Source organism: Eurosta solidaginis, chromosome 5 (assembly GCF_040869045.1).
Source record: "Eurosta solidaginis isolate ZX-2024a chromosome 5, ASM4086904v1, whole genome shotgun sequence".
Classification (NCBI taxonomy): Eukaryota; Metazoa; Arthropoda; class Insecta; order Diptera; family Tephritidae; genus Eurosta; species Eurosta solidaginis.
In genome coordinates, this window is record NC_090323.1 from 172,889,044 (window position 1) to 172,907,087 (window position 18,044).

At 34.3% G+C, this 18,044-nt stretch overlaps 1 protein-coding gene across 1 annotated transcript in view; it reads right to left on the bottom strand.

Annotated features, from left to right (window-relative positions):
• Positions 1 to 1,439: 1,439 nt before the first annotated feature.
• The window catches only part of LOC137233827 (transcription factor mef2A), an 84,805-nt gene continuing 68,200 nt past the window's right edge, over positions 1,440 to 18,044 (bottom strand). Inside the window, exons 5-7 of the mRNA XM_067757286.1 lie at positions 17,383 to 17,514; positions 10,846 to 11,501; positions 1,440 to 8,146 (exon numbers count right to left, since the gene is read on the bottom strand). Of these exons, the coding sequence (XP_067613387.1) occupies positions 8,018 to 8,146; positions 10,846 to 11,501; positions 17,383 to 17,514 (917 nt within the window). The 3' untranslated portion in view covers positions 1,440 to 8,017. The remainder of the gene's footprint in view (positions 8,147 to 10,845; positions 11,502 to 17,382; positions 17,515 to 18,044) is intronic.

Genomic DNA, 18,044 nt, shown 5'->3' on the forward strand with positions numbered 1-18,044 from the left:
TGCTGTGTTACCGGAGCGTATCGGATCTGTATCCGACAAAGGACCATCACATCGATAACACTCCCCTAAGCCTTCGTGGAGTAACCTAATCGCTACAACAACAACAACAAGGTAATCATGCCGAATCCAACGGAATCTGCAAGGCAGATGAGTTTTCACTTAGAGCTTTTCATGACACAACTACACTCGGAGTGCTTGCCAAACATTGTGGATTGGCGACCGCGCTTAGAAAATTTTTCTTCTAATTGACTAAACTTGTTTCTAAATTTTTGTTTTCCCGGGCGTGAACTCAGGATCTTTGGTGTGCTAGGCGGAGTACGCTTACATCACACCACGGCGGCCGCCGCAGAAGGAAAAGATTTTTAGATAATCGAGCAAGCGGGACAGGCGTTGAACTAGGCTCTCAGGACCTTAGAGAGATAAGTTACTATTTTCTCTTAAAATAGGGGACTAAAGTCTTATGATAGGGACTCTGACTAGATATTGCCTTCTGTCGTCACATGATTATAGACTAGGCCTCATCAGCGATAGCAGTTAGCAGTGTGCTCGCGTCCGGTGCTTGCTTCAACTATGATACTTAGGAAGACTTTCAAATATTTGGCGATGTGTATGCTATGAGTATAGCTGTGGAAAAAGACGTTGAAGAATGACATCCGCAATATTTATAAGACTTATAATTACTTTTACAATGCAACATTTTTGATATCTTACACAACCGCTGGCGGTAAATGGCAGCACCGCTTTCGGCGAAAAAAATCCTTTAGTGAAAACATAACACACAGTGGCTGATGTTGTAGTTATTTCGGCCTGATAAGTGTTCTTCTTGAATAACTTGTTTTCATTTCACTATTAAAAATGCATCCTCCCCTAGTTTAAGTTCGATTCTAGTCGTCGAATCTTTTGGTCGTGTATGCCTGAATCTGTTTGTATAATGATCTGTTCAATTGTTCTCATTTTTGTCATTGTTATTTTTATTAAAAAAAAATTTAAAAAATATTGGTAACTGCCCTTTTATGATAAAATATCCAAATAACATTGAGTTGAATTAAATAGGCACAATGTATAAAATCGGATCCTAAATTATTTTCATGCACTTACAGATGTTACAACTCTTTATATGTGTATATATGTATGTACTATATATGTATATATTTAAACAATACACCCGCTTTTTATTATAATTTATTTGTTATTATTTACTATCTACGCGTTCTCAGAATATTCTCATTACTCCATAATCATTATACATACATATTATATTATACATATATATTATTTTTATTAATATACTGTTTGTATATATGCACACATAAATTCTAACATATATATTTTGACATTTCTGTTAACTTATACATTTTTTTACTTACTTACATACATATATATGTAATACACTAAAATCTTATAAGTTATTAACTATTACTGAATTCACAAAGCTCATTTTACCGGTTTGTTTGATTATATTTTCCACTGCATACATTGAAATAAATAAAATTTTTTGAAAACATACAATTTTTAGGACTATATTTAAAAAAAAGTATGTTTTGCTTATATGTATAGCTAAAATATTTTGATAATGAAATAAAAATTTTTATAAATTAAATTTTATTTATGTTATAATTTAACTCATTATTTCTGCATTTTTTAAATTGCATTAACTGGCATGTGTGGAAAAAAAATTAATACGCTTATTTTTAGGTTCACAAATGTTGTAGGCCTTACTAAGTATATTCTGCATATGGCATCTATGAATTTCCAACACACAATCAAAATGTGGAGATGGCGTTCAAAGATTTTTTGAATTTCATAAAAGAACTAAACTACTAGTTATGGCCTTTAATAAAAGTTTCAAGAATAGCATTTTTATAGATCGAACCATTCGAGACATTGCTTCATTGCAACTAAAGTTTTTCCATAAAAATCATATGAGGGGTTGTTTACAATTCGAAGTTGAGCTTTAAAGCCGAATAACTACTAAATAAGCCAAGTTAGCAAAAAATCTTGTCGGAATTTTTTTGCAGACCCTTCAATTTCCTATAAGAATATGCGTAGCTAGGTACTAAGTGTTAGAGCCTATTATAAAAACTCGAATATTACCCATACGATTTTTATAGAAAATTAAAAGTCACTATTGGTCCCCTGCAAAAATTAAAATAATATGAATATTTTTGATTAATCAATTGGTCTAAATATGGATTAACAGGGTGTTATTTCAGTAATTGGCCAATCCCCAGGAGGCGATTCTTTAAGTAATTCCAAGATGATAAGTCAAATGATGACCTTAGCCACTTGACTTTTGCGGGGATAATGACAATTTCACCAGAAACAAGCTACCAGATTGAAAAGCGTTACGAATTTTTCTAATTTTGATGGATTTCATATTAAGGAATACGACTAAATTACTTCCGTAGTTATTTTAAATAAAAAAGAAAAAAAACCAGCTCCATGCCTTGGAAATATTTAAATACGAAATATTGGCCTTGAAAAAGTTTTTAATAAGTTTTTCGAGCTCCCGAAAATTGTTTTGGTAGAAGAAACATGGATCGAAGTATGCAAAGCAAGAGAATATAGCCTTCTTAAGTGTCCGTACGTTTGCTCAGAACATTTTGACAAAACAGACACGTTTGTCAATTGCTTGCTCAAAGGAGGTCCTTATAAACCGACACCCCAACTTCTTGATAAATGGGCTACAAGTCCACATTTTTTATTTTTTTTATTATTGTATAATTCAAGCGTTGCGCGTTAGAGGGGAATTGTTAAAACACTTTTTAGGGAGAACATTAGCCTGTAGCTCTGTAGGTTAGCCACTAGTTATGAGAGTGTTCTTGCCGGTTGTAGTAGGAGTCACCTTGTAGCAGCCCGCCTATGCACATTCTGTGCCCTTTTAGCATTGACATAGATGTGTAGACATTGGATGTATACGTTTTCTCAATATGCCTTGATAAATATCCACTGTAGGGACAAGATAATAGGGCCATGCTAGAACAACAGGATTTTTCTTGTATTTTTTTTTCTGTCTAGGGGTCAAGCTGCCATAAAGATATGAGTCATTAACCAATGTATGAGTGATTATCCTCTATTTTTCAATAAAATGGTATATTTTACTGTATTCGCAATCGATATGAATTCACATAAATCGTGCTAAAGCATATTATCATTGTCTCAGGTAACCATTGCGTTTTCATCCTAAAGGAAATTTCCAACCCGAAAAACCACAATTCCGCCTTAAACAGTAACGGTATGGCAACGCTTCTGGCAAAACAACAAACATTATGAAACTTCAAAAATCACCAAATACGTCAAAGAATTTTGAGTGGAACTACCTTCTTTTTTTTATCATGGTGCAAATAAGGGTCAATCCAGAAACGCTTAATTTTCAAGTTACAAGGTGTCAAACATTTAAAAAAAAAAATAAGTTTTTCCTAAATATCTTAATAAACTTTCAGTCGATTTTTCTTAAATTTAACAGTGATGTTAGGGGCAATTGAATGCTATTTATCGGTAACTTTTTTAAAACGGTTACTTTTTAAATCTATTCCTTTTTTAAAACCGTTCACTTTTTTATAACTCGTTACTTTTTAAAACCGGTTACATTTTTATAACCGGTTACTTTTTTTAAACCGGTTACTTTTTTATAACCGTTTACTTTTTTAAAACCCGTTACTTTTTTAGACCCGGCTACCGTTTTATAACCGTTTTTTAAACCGATTACTTTTTTATAAGCGGTTACTTTTTAAAACCAGCTATTTAGTTGGAAGCGATTACTATTTCTAACCAGTTACTTTTTGGAAACCTGATGAGTTTTTGGAACCGGTTACTTTTTGGAAACCTGAACAGTTTTTGGAGCTCGTTACTTTTTGGAAACCTGAAAAGTTTTTGGAGCCGGTTGCTTTTTTTGAAAACTCGAGTTTTTCAAGACTACTGAACCTTAAAAAAACTTTTTCAAAACTGGTGAATTTTTGGAAAACATTTACTTTTTCAGGATTGGTAAAAATATACTTTTTTAAAACAGGAAAATTTTTGTAAAAGCTCGAATTCAAAGTTTCAACTTTTTCTGAACTGGTTAATTTTTGGAATAGTAATTTTTTGTGAACAATTAAGGTTTTGAAAAAAATCGGCTTTTTTGAACTGGCAAATATTTGGGAAAAGTAGAATTTTCCGTAGCTGGTTAGGCTTTGGAAAAAATAAATAAATAAAATTCAAAACTGGTAATACGCACCTCTAAATATCTACTCAAGAGATTATCCTAATATTATCATGTCATCGCTCAACCCTGATATTCAAAAAAAAAAAAAATAAGTTAAAAATATAGATAAGTGAACATGTGACCCGGTCTATGAAAACGTGGCTTATGACTCAAAACAAACTACTACTACTCAGAAACTGAATAAATGCATTGTTTATCTTTAACAGCTGTTTCTCGCAATTTCTTTTTTGAGTCATAAGCCACCTTTTCATAGACCGGGTCACATATACTTAAAAAGGAAACTCGAAAAGTCGCAACCCAGACACATTTTTTTGCAATGGAAGAACTTCCACCGAACGGTTGAAATTAAGGAAAATTTAAAAATAATATTCATATAACGTCAGGATTTTTATGTATTATGGGAATTAAGACGCAGCCGGCTTGTGTTGTACATACACTTTGAAATAAATTTGGGTTACGCTAAGTTCCTTTACCTACTACAGCATTGACTTATTTATGAACTTCCGTATAGATGCTCGGGACATCATGAGATGGTACATGGAAAAATTGATCAAAACTTTACCAAAATGTAAAATTAGAGAAAAAACTAAACGTTTGAATCATTGCAGATAAGAAAAGTGTGATATCTTCAGCATAGACGTCAAAATTACAAATACAATGAATCACCTGATTTTTTAAATGACTATCGTGCTCTCATCCTGTATCTCTTGCTATCACTCGCCGCAGATAGCCGACCGTGTGCAACGTCATACTGAAAATACTATTAAAATATTATTAAGATATCACAATTGTTTTATACACAATGGTTTGAGTAGTTACTTGCGAAAAATGGTTTTCGGTGTGAAATTTCAAATTCTGTCGATGTATTCGCATTTCAGAGTATGCACGTTTTGTATTTTTCACTGGGCCCACAACTTACAATATACCCCATAAAACGTGTTTTTTTTTTTTCATTAATGATTTACACGGTTATACTTATTCATGGATTACACTTTACGGGCTTTGGCCTAAATTAATTTTACAAATTTATTTAAGACATATTTTCGGTTAAAGTTTCAGATATATGCATATATTTTTAAAAATTAATATTTGTTTTTTTCGTATATTTATATAAATCGTTTAACTAATTTAAAATGATATGTATGTTTATATCCTGCATATTTAATGCAACTATCTTCTAACTTACGGCGGACACCTAATCTAAATATAAAAATTAGTTTTTTTTGGTGACACTACAAATAAGCACTAAATTGATTTTATGCGAATGAATAAGAAAGTTTCTTATAAATGACATCCCTAAATATACAAAAACAAAAAAAAAACATAAATTAATTGAACCTAATTATATAAGCAAAATGACTGCAACTAACTTCAAATAATTTATGCATTTATTGAAACTGAATAAATAAAGGAAATTAAACAATGAATAATAGAAAACCATTCAACAAAATAATTTTCTTTTACATTTTTTAACAATGGAAAAAACGGATGCTCTATATATTGAAGTGAAGCTTTTTGTTCGATTTTTGTTATTAATCATAGGAAACCACCAACTAACCCTAGTTCGGCCGTCGAGTCACCCGGGGTGACTTTTTCATATTCTCCCCTCAAAAAACACATTTTTAATAAATTTTATTAACTCATTTTCCGTAACATCCAAACTCAATGAATTTTAAGAAGAAAAAATACAACATAATCTTTTATAATTTTAGTCATAGACAACTGTAACGGGTTGAACACTTTTATTCTTTTTCTGGCAGTCACCGGGGTGGTTACGTCGGCCAAAAATAGGTGTAAAAATCGTTGGCCGAACTTGGGTTAATAATAAAATATGTATAATATATTTGAAATAAGCGTTGGTTACATAAGTGCATAAGCATATATGGAAGTCTATGGGTACTACCTACAGAGTGCACATACGCTATTTAAGCAGCTCAAGTCCACACCGTATATTCCATTAGGGTGTCTTATTTTCAAGCAATATTTTTATTTTAGAAAATACGAAATTTAACCAATGAAAACTTTTTATTCATTTAAGTTTACTCTTTTCCAGAATATAAATTTCGGTATTCTAAAATAACAAGTGATCGCTTTTTCGGCTTTATAAAAAAAGAATAATATAGATTTTAACCTAAGACCCATCTTGCTTAAATGAACTATAAAATTGTTCTGCCCTATCGAAAATAAAATTGTCGTCATAAAAATATATTTTTATCGGAGGGTTTAATCTGTAAGTTTACACCAGGAAAGGACTCTTAAAATTGATTTTGTAAAATGATTTACATGACTTAAAACTGAAGGTATGTCGGGATATACCCGCTTTAGTGTATAATGGCAAGTCTGAAATCAAAAGCGTTTATCAACAGTTCTTCCCTGAGTATTTTTATATCACTCATTGAAGAAAACCGCAGAGACATTGAAAACATGCGTCCCCCTCTAGAATAAATACATGCAAGTCGCGACAACCTCCCATGAGATTTAATCCAATTTTTGTCGTGCGATTTTTAGTTTTTCCTACAATTTGGCGGAACGGGACCAACTTATTTAATGCCGACTACGAACGGCATCGGCAAGGCAAATAAGTTATCCCTGAGAAGCTTTTCGTGAGAGAAACACGCTCGGAGTGCTTGCCAAACACTGCCGAAGGGCGACCCCGCTTTGAAAATTTGTCTTCTAATTGGAAAAACTTGTTTCTAAAACTTTGTGGTTGCTTTGTACGGGGCGTAAACCCAGGATCTCCTGTGTGGTAGGCGGAGCACGCTACCATCTCACCTTGGCGGCCGCCAAATAAGTATGCAGAGAATAAAACGTTTGCAATTCACCGTATCACATAATGTGACTGTTAACGTGGTGAAAAAAATATTGCATAAATATGAAGCACCCTAATGTTCTATCACTTTTTGTTACTCATACGCCGTGTACTCCATACAGTCGTTGCGTATGATTTGTTATATGTAGTTTGACTTTTGTTTATTTGTGTTTGCTTTTGTGTGAAGTCGAACTAGTGCCGTAAACTGCTGATTTTTTTGAAAAGTAAAAACCAAAAAAAAATTGTATTCATATATATTATGGCGATTTACTGTGACACCAACGCGGCAGCTGCTCTATTGGCAACGTCATTTTTGAAACTTAAAGCCAAAGGGCTGGACATAAAGCTGGTTGTTGTACCAGAGTTGGTGGACTCCTTCTGTTGCAATTTATGTTTGTTATTAATGGTGTGTTCTTGTTGCTGTGGCAAAAAACCAGCACAAAAGGAAGTAAAGGGTTAAACAAAAAATTAAATAAAATATATTCTTATATACATACATATAGAAAAAACAAATACATAAATAAATGAATAATTGTCAATATTTTGTTTTCAATTTCAATTGTTTGCGTAATTGATCACGCTGAACTTGTGGCTGAGCCCATGTGTCGCATTATTTATATTTGTTTGTATGTAAATACCAATACGCAAGCATTTTTTTATTTGCATTACTTTTTCGCATTTTGCGCTAAAGCGTGCATATGTGTGTGTGTGATGTTTGAATACTTTTGCGCTTTTCGCCAGCAATTAGTGCCTTTCGCTGTTAACATAATTTATGGCAAAACAATTTTTTGAATACTTAATACATATATATTTTTCCTTGTTGCTTTTTAAACCCTTTCAATAACAATGGCATATCCTTTTTTTGCATTTACGCTATTATACTCTCGTATTTGAATTTTGTAAATATGTTTTGTTTTATTTTGCACTTACAATACTCAATGCATGCACATTGCTGGCGGGTGGTGGATATTTGGATTTGATTGTTGTTCCAGATCGTGCTCATTCTACTCCGCTGGTGAACTATCACGCGATGACAGGGAACCATTCGAAATTTTGACATAGTCTCTGTGATTTGCACCTTGTGATAAAATGGCGTTGGAGGCTTCTAATGGCAAACCTTCGTGGTGAATGCTCTATATTAAGTAAAATAAGATAAACAAATTTTATTACATTAAAATTTTTAGTAAAATTGGATTTTTTAATAATAAAAAAGCAAATAATAAGTAACAAATTGATAACTCGTCGATGAGGCTCACACGCCCATTATCCAACAACAGTGAACTGATGACTCATCTATAACTACCCACTAACTATTCGACAACAAATCTCGGAAGAACGCTAGAACCAACAGGCCCACATGTGTTACCCCACCTATGTGATGAAAGTCGGTGACAGGCTTTTAGACACCAACATGAGAGCGGTTTTAACTGAACCCAAGCTTTCTCTCATACAACATGCCTACACAAAACACATTTCAAACAAAACTGACCTTTGTCAGTTGACTGCTATCACAGGAATACCAACTGAATGCGATTCTACTTGAGATCAATCTAAATGGAGTGAAAGTCATCACATATGCAAACGACGTTGCTATCGCTCCATTACCCTCATTCATAAGAAACTGCAGATTTTCGATGGTAAGACCTCGTAGTATAGCTGATAAGTTCCCGAAAACAGACACAATCTCGAGGAGTTTTTACAAGAGTTATAAGGTGAGGTTTACGTCAAAAAGAAATTGGTGGGGACGCGAGGTAGGCAGAAGAGGGGCAAATTTCGCACTTTATCGGCGTGTCTATAATAAACTGAGATATGGAAACAAGTGTCTTCTTTTAGCAGCATAAGATCTCACTTTCCAACCTTGAATCTGACCCGGTTAATATCCAAAGCGGAAGTACTGGGTAAAGAGGTCGTATGTGGACTACTGTCGTAGTACTCCCTGAAAGTCAGTCAAAGACCAATTTATAAATAAACTGATTTCCGATATCGGAAGATAGGACCTTCTAAAATAGTTAAGAAAACAGAACGCTGAAGGTTGACAGTAAGAGTATCCAAATCAGCAGGATGTGAACGATTTGCGTCAAAAAGGGATACAAAGATAGAGTCATGTACGAACTGAGAGCTGAGCACTATCGCACATTTGATGTCAAATTCTAGCAAGCTAGAAACTCTTGAAATTTAAGGAAATTGAAAAGGATATCAGCAGCCTAGTCGACCGAAATAAATTTTTCCAATATAAAGTAGAGTATCAATATGGCACCCCCTCCCCCCTGTGCTCTTGCTCTTTGGTCATTTATAGCCCGGGCAGCAGAGAAACCAACCAACCAACGCAGTAGACCGGAAAAGCTGAGAGCAGGGATCATAAGGGTTATGACTTTTATTGAAAAGCCAAAAATAAATTATAATTTTTCAGGTCAAAAAATAAAAAAATCAGAACAATTTTTTTCGTAATAAATGATTACTCTGGAAAAAAGTTCGTCTGTTTTACTGCGGCGAAGTATCAAAAGAAATTTGGTGTTAAGTTAGGACCTAATAGCGATCATTTCGGGATCAATTACGGACAGCTTCGAAATTAATCTCTGCATGGATTTATTTCTGCGATTTTTCGGGATCCATTTATTATTTCAAGTACATTCGAAGCATTACTCAAGAATTTTTCTCGGAACTATTTGGAAATAGTTTCGGCATTTGTCGCTATTGCTTTCGAGATTTTTTGCTGGAATAATCGGACCACTTTGAGACTATTCCGCAATTATTTTCATACCTCATCATTATAATATGATAAGTTAAATAAGCAAATAATCAAAAATTCAAATAATCACCGGAAGCAATCACGTATGGTTGTGATAATGCCTCAAAATTATTATTAAGAAATAATACCGAGGGTCTTCAAATAGTCTTGAAGAGAATCTTAAATATTCTCGAATCATCCCTTATAACAATTGTGAATTGATTCCGCAAACAATCCGTGAATCTTCTTTAATTGGTCCTGGTTTTCTCGAAAACAATCTTAAAATGCTGTTGAAATAGTTCCGAATTGCTCAGAAATTCAATTCCGAAATGATTTTTGAAATGTTTCAGGAACAATTAAAAAAATCTCCTGGTATAACTCCGAAAACAACCAAAAAATGATCCCCTAACAATTTCAAAATATTCTGGAGATACACCCGAAGTGATTCCGAAATGTTTCATTAAAAATTATCACCAGATCTTCGTTTCGAAATAGTTCAGCTCAAAACTGTTTTGAAAATAGCAAATAACCAAAGGGTGCAGCATGGAATGTTGAAGTGTAACTTATCGTTTAGGCTTTGTAGTTTAAGAAGTAATTACTGGTTGTCGAATTATTAAAGCACACCGCTTTCATGTACGTTTAGTCAGTGAGTTTCAAGTCTACTTTCACTGACAGAAATCGATAAATTTTATTTCCTGTTTAAAGAGTTCTGAACAATGCCAGCACAAATACAAAAGCACAAGCACCCATTCTAAGCTAATATGGCTTAGTAATGTTGACAATGGAGAGACACCAACATAATACACCAAAAACTACTAATAAGGCGGGTGTATAGTGTCAAAATATCACATGTCCACAGATATGTTTGTAGTTGTATGTTAAATGTGTATGCTGGTAAAAGCAGCAAATACAAATACAAGCTACAAAACAGAATCATTTGTTGCATTTGCAAATTGTTACTAGAAAAAAATATGCACTCCCTTTCACTGTAGCAAAATGCAACTGCAACCAAAATTCAAAACTTTCCTATCATGCACAGCCACACACCCATACAAATATACTTTCACAACATTGCAAGTTATCATTGCTCTAACGCTTACTTACCTCTTCAGCAACTGAGCCATTCAAACCATTACATATACCAAATTTGCCATCCATGCAATCATCAGCATCACTACCAACATGACCATTGCTTGTAGCCACAACAATTGTGGAAGCTGGGCCGTTATTCTTGTTAGCCTCTAATTTGTTGGCTATTGATGCTGGTGGTGTTGGTTGCGTAGACATGGTTTCAGTTGTTGGTGACATTTGCATTTCATTGCCATTAGCTAAAGCAGCAGCATTGTTCTTGATATATTTGTTGTTGTTACTGTTGACGAAATTTTTGTTGTCGTTAACGCTGTTGTTGTTATTATTATTTAACTCGATCTTGAACAACGATGGTGGCGACAATTGCATTTCGTTTGAAAGATCATTCATGTTATTGTTGTTGTTAGCTAAGCAGTTGCTTATAATACTTGCTGTGCTGGCGGTTTCCGGGGTGATGGCAGTTGTTACATTGTTGATGTTGTTGCCGTTATTAAACGGGCTAATATTATCAGTACTTTCGACGGCACTGCAATCATTGTTATTAGCCTCGTTGCCTAATTCGTAAATGTTGACCATGTGTGCGGCTTGAGCGTGTACCATTAAATCCCATGGGTTAGAGAATGCGTCCTTACAAACTGCACACAACAATTTGGCGCTCGCTGGTGGGGTTTCTGCGAGTAAATTGAAATTAAGGATGATGTATAGTGAGTACATAAGGTCAGAACTAGTTATCAAAATGATGTGGGGTATTATACATTTAAATAATTAATTAACATCTTTAAAGTTTAATATGTGTTGGTTTGTATCTTCCCTATATTCTCTAAAACTACTTGGCCGATCGCTCTAAAATTTGTACACTATAGCAGCAATTAAAAAAGTATTCCTTATCGTTCTGCTTAAGCTTGAAACATGAAGAGTGTAAAATTTTAAAAACATAACAGCTTAGAAGATATCGATATAATCTCACCCGAAAAAGCATTTTTGAGTTCCTTTTGTGATTGAGTGGTGTCGCGGTGGGAAAGCCTTAAAGGCAAAAAATAGTGCACAAAATCAAGGAAGCGGACGATTGAGATGGGGGCTCATTCATCATCGCATATCCATACCGAAACTAAATGTCTATTGGCGCTCCTAAAATTGACTTCCATCAATCTTAAAAGAAGAAATCAAGGTAGCGTGGTTTCTCTACTCTGTATATACTTCCCATTTATGTAGTAGTAAAAATACTGAGAAATATTCCAAAACGCATAGTAATATCCACGTGCTAAAGTCATTTACTGATAATAGAGAAAAACTACAAAATTTGCATACGGCGATGGTTGCTAAGACATGTTTCTGAATTTAGCTTTTCACCGGCTAGCTTTCCAAGAGCTGAGTTTTGAACTCGAAATCTTCAGCACTCATACGCTATACTGGTATAAATACAGATGCCTCTATCCAATCAGCTATATGAATCCCCAGTTGCACGGTTTTGTTATATATCTCTAAGCATTACCTTTTTGTTGCTATTCTTTTTGTATACAGCTAAGTACATATGGGGTTTTCCATCCCATTTCGACCAATTTTGAACCCGACCCCTTTAGAATTGGCTGAAAGTTTTTCTTCTTTTTCTAGCTTACGAAAGACGTTTTTCAGAAGTTTTTCAAATTTTTTCATCCAACTCAAAAAAAATTATGAATTTTTAAAAAAAACACCGTTTTTGTTTTCAAAATGCTATAACTTTTTTAAAAATTGACCGTTTGGGATCTTTTTTTTTTAAATTTGTTTTTAAATGTACTTTTCGGAAAAAATTCAAAAAAAATTTTAAAGTTTTTTGTTTTATAATTTTTCAGTTTTTCGAGATTTTTCGAATTTCTCCCTTTTTTCTCATAAAAAACTTCAATCAATTCTGCAATCATCCCCACTAATCCCGGAGTGGGCCGAGAATTTTTTTTTTATTTAATTGAAAAAAATAAAATAAATTCTCGGCCCACTCCGGGATTAGTGGGGATGATTGCAAAAAAAACTTTAAAAATTTTTTTGAATTGTTTCAGAAAAGTACATTTAAAAACAAATTTAAAAAAAGCTCAATTTTTGAAAAAGTTATAGCATTTTGAAAACAAAAACGTTTTTTTTTTTTAAATTCATACCTTTTTTTGAGTTGGATGAAAAAATTTGAAAAACTTCTGAAAAACGTCTTTTGTAAGCTAGAAAAAGAAGAAAAACTTTCAGCCAATTCTAAAGGGGTCGGGTTCAAGATTGGTCGAAATGGGATGGAATACCCCATATGTATAATATACATATGTTTTTAATCCAAAATGTGTGGAATATTTTTCCAGCGCGTTCACCAGAGCTAGATTTGCAACACTGAATTTTTAGCAGTTCGTTGATATGCAATATGAGTCTACCTCGCTAATTTAGTACACTACCTTCATATCTGAGTAAAACCCATACAGCTCATAACTATATCTACTTCAGTATTTACCTTAGGCCATACATATTGCGGAAAACTCTTCTTTTACATTGGGACAGGTATGATGAGCGACTTGTACAGGGACTTGGCTACCAAGGTGCAAATGCTCCGACTTTTTCTTGAATAACAGCAAGACTTTCCACATTTTGCTCTTTATTTCATTCCAGAGAAGGTGTGCTAAGGCCTATAATATCATCTTCATCAGCAAATGGTAGCGATTGGGAGCCCTTAAAATATACTGTACCATCGCGGTTTAAGGACTGGTTTGATCTGTTTGCAGCATTATCTTCTCTTTTGTTGCTTTCAAATAATATGATGAGATCCTTTCATATCCTTTCGGAACTGGTCGTATAATGCAACGTTATTTAGCATAGCCTAATTAGCTTTGTAGGGAACTTAAATTCAGATACGCCAGCATACAAGCAACACCTTCCTACAAGTATTCTCGAGGATCTGACGTTTAGTTAAGGTATCGATAGTAGATGTTAATGTTCTGAAGCCGCACTGTTACGGTCCAATTAGTTCGTTCACTTTTGGCTTCAGTCTTTCACACAATACGCTCAATATAACTTTCTACCCGTTATAATTTTCGGTTTCGGCGTAATTAGCGCAGTTGACGGGATTGCCTTTTTTGTGGATTGAGCACAGATTAGCTCATCCGAGCATATTTTGCATAAGAGCTGATGCACGATTTTCACCGACACTTCGCCAACGTGTTTGAACTGCTAGGTGGGTAGTGCATCATTAATAGGTGCCTTGTTTTTCTTTAGTCAGGATATTAATATTCAAACTTCGTGTCGGAACGTCGTTTGTCTTTTCTTCTTGCGCTCAATGAAGAGAAATTCTTCCTTCACAATGTAAGCACGCCATGTACGTTAGGTATCAGGATGCCCGGTCGCCCCGTTTTTGAAACCTTCCGTGATCCGCTGAATTTTTTTCCAGAACTTTCGGGCATTATTCTTATCAGCCACCATCTGATGCTTTTCGCACCCGTTTTGCCTCAAAGGAGAAAGTCGGAGAGGGAGCTAGGGCGAGAGATTGGGACAGAGAGATAGATGAAGGAAGAGAAAATATACAGAATGTCGAAGTAAGAGAGAAGAGCAGGCACCCGAAAAAGGAACAGAACAAAGTATGTTGCGCCCTGAAATACAACTGTTTACGCATTCAGTAAGATTTGATTAATTTGTAGTGTAAATTAATATATAATGAAATGTAAAAAGTTGACTGTGTCCCTTTTGATAGACATTAATTTGTCCATCTGTTGGGAAATAACTGAAGGTAAAAATCGAGAGGAGAATGAACAAACAAGTGCTACGTTGGACTAGTTATGTAGCGGATGGTAAAGTTAATTGGAATATGTTAAAGAAAATTTTTCGGGAGGGTTATCCGATGAACTGTATAATCTTTATACAGATACCCTTCAGCGAATTAAAGCCCAGCAGTTAAGATGACAGGGCCATGTGCGAATGAAATCAAATATTCCGAGCCTGTTTTTATAGGCCCGCACGACATCACTCACTAAAAAAGAAGGAGGCCTTCACGCTGTGAATTCGTCTTATTTAAAGTAAAGTCTCCAGGTCGAACTTAGCTGAGCTTTGCTGTAACTCACTGAAGACAGGCAACTGTAAATTGATCCTTCTAATTCACAATATTGCAACCATACAGCCTAAAATCTGGCATTACCGTCTTACTTGCATTCACTTTCTTCTTCGAGAATTCATTGAACTTGTTGTAGAAACGCCCCCTCCACATTTGTGTGCCCGATTGATATTAATAAATTTCTAAACGTTAGGGATTTCCATTATGGGGATCATTTCAAAGTCACACATTTGAGTTTTTAGTCTTAACCTTAACTTAGATTTTAAGGCAATTATATATGTGTCGAATTTGTATCTATTAAGACCATAAAAATATTTATATATGTGTCGAATTTGTATCTATTAAGACCATAAAACTGTTTGGAGTATCCCTTAAAAGCTGTGTTGTTCTTTCAGAAATATAACATCAGCTGAGAACGTTATAGTTTGCCAGAATTTATTTCAGGTACACGAATCATTGTAAAGATTTATATGTAAGATGTGTTTTATTCCTTCTCTTTCTAACATACTGCCGTTTGACACTGACCGAAATATCAAGCAGTGTGGAACATTGTGGAATGAGCGTTGAACACTGGACGAAGTGTTAAAATTATCGTGGTAGCTGCCATCGGGATCGATATAGGGATGAAATAGTTAGCTGAAAAAGGGTCGGAATTTCAAATATGGGCTGATGTGATCGTAAGTTTTGTTGGACACATTTAGTATGAAATACATACATACGGGAAAATATGGGACCTATCCATAATTTTACAAAAGTCGTAGAATCGAAATAGAAATCCAAAAACGCGTAGTTATATCAACATTCAGGCGTTATATCCAAGCACGGAAGTAAAGTTTTTCGACCCGTTCAAAAGTTATCAGCGAAAAACAGTAATGCAGCTACTACACACACTACTACATTATTTTGTACCAAGGTAGTACAACGCTGCCGCCGAATAGCCTCTACAATAAATAATAGTTTGAAAAAAACTACGCTTTTATGGCTAACCGAACTAAATTTTAGAAAATAATTTCCAAACACAAAGATTTTGTGTTTTATTAGTAAAAGGTGAAATAATTTATCATAAATAATTTACTATAAATAAAATTAACTATAATAAAACTTAAATTATTAACAGAATAAAGAAATTCAGAGTAAGCAGCCTCTCATTTTACTATATTTTCATAATAGTTGCAATTAGAATAATTGTAATTTTTAATTACCATTTTAAAGTGATCATAAAGTTAACTGACCTTATGTCCGTTGATCTGATGTCACCTCACAATTAAATTATTTCATTGCAATCGGTCCTTGATACGTTTGCAAAGTTTCAGTTAAACTTGTGGCCATTTTAAGTGGTCATAAGGTCAATTGACTTTATGTCCTTTGAGCTTTTGTCGACCCACCATCAAGCTATTGCATTGTCATCGGTCCTTCATACGTATGCAGGGTTTCGGTTATACTTATGGCCATTTTGAAGCGGCCATAAGGTCAATTGACTTTATGTCTCTTAAGCTTATGTTAGCCCACCATCAAACTGTTGCATTGTCATCGGTCCTTCATACGTATGCAAAGTTTCAAATAAACTTATGGCCATTTGAAGCGGTCATAAAGTCGATTGACTTTATGTCTCTTAGACTTACATATTTTACCCCACCATCAAACATTACATTGTTATCGGTCCTTGATAGTTGTGCAAAGTTTCAATTAACCTTATGGCCATTCTAAATAAGGTCAATTGACCTTATGTCCGTTGACTTTTTGTTACCTTACCATCAAATTATTGCATTGCCATCGGTCCTTGAGGCGTGCACAAAGCTTAAATTAAACTTATGGTCATGTGAAGTGGTCATAAGGTCAATTAACTTTATTTATGTCCCTTTAGCTTATGTCACCCCAAGCATTATGGTCAGGTGAGCGCATACATATCTTACTCTTAAACCTATACAATGGCACGAACTATAAGTTTGGTAATAACGGAGTAAATGAAAGCTTTCTTTTTCTTCCATCCGAGAAGACAAAAAAATACGCACTTGTTGATTTACAAGGGACCGGGTTACAGAAAATGCTCTTTATTTTTGGTTTGCAAAAAACTGTGTCATGGGAATACTTACTAACAACAGGTATCATAGTTGTAGGGTTTCTCCCAATTCAAAATTGTATACAATGTGCAGTTCTATTTTTCTTGCTCAGCTCTTTCCGTTAAAATGTTTTGAAAAACACTTTTAAAAACATCACAGTCGTAATGCTCTACAAATGGCTATCGGCCAAGCAAGTGCAAACAAGTGTCGGCCAACACATTTACTTAAGTGTTAAACAATAATAAATTAATTACAAACAAGAGTATGTTCAAACAAACTCCTACAAAACAGGAACGCTAGCCATAAATAGAATAGCAAAAACAAATAATATACACAACATCAACACAAAATGTTACATGATGCAAAAACAAGTCTTTGCAATAACAATTTGTGTTCATAACAAATAACAATAAAATTCAACATTGTACTTGGCATCATACTCACTTTCAGCGAATGCAACATCCTGACACTTGCATGTGAAACGTAACTTGCAATAACTCCTTTTGTGGTCTAATAACTCAGCCAGTTCGTTGAAGCATTGCCGACAATTACCGCAAATTAATGTGTCGGGATTGCCTAAAAAAAAGGAAAATTTTTAAAATATAATTAAGATTAAAGTAAAAGGAAATCTTTAAAGACGTATTAGCTTAAGCGATGTGGGAGACAGAGCTTCAAAGAAAGAATAGGCAAACACGTACTGTTGAAGTACATACATAAATTCGAAACTGCGAAAAACTTTGTTTCTCTGCTACTTTCGGATGAGTAGGCATTTAAAAAGTAAAGTCCTCGCTCGACGAACTAAACTATGTATTAAAATATAATTTCGCACGAAATAGCCAATGGCCTATTGTCTAGTCTATTTGACCTAGGCTTAAAAGAATTGGGTTTTATGTGTTTTAGATCGAGGTTCAGGTAACTTTGGAAAAGTCACGAGCGAAGCCTCCCTACCCTCTCAAAAACCCAAAACCATTTTTATAATTCGATACAACTATGAGTCTTCTTGGCAGAGATTTATGAAATTTGACATACAAATTCTATGCAATTTTGGTAAAGCGGCTTCCAATGTGGTTGTCTCGTGACTCTTCATTTCGAAGTTACCTCTGGCT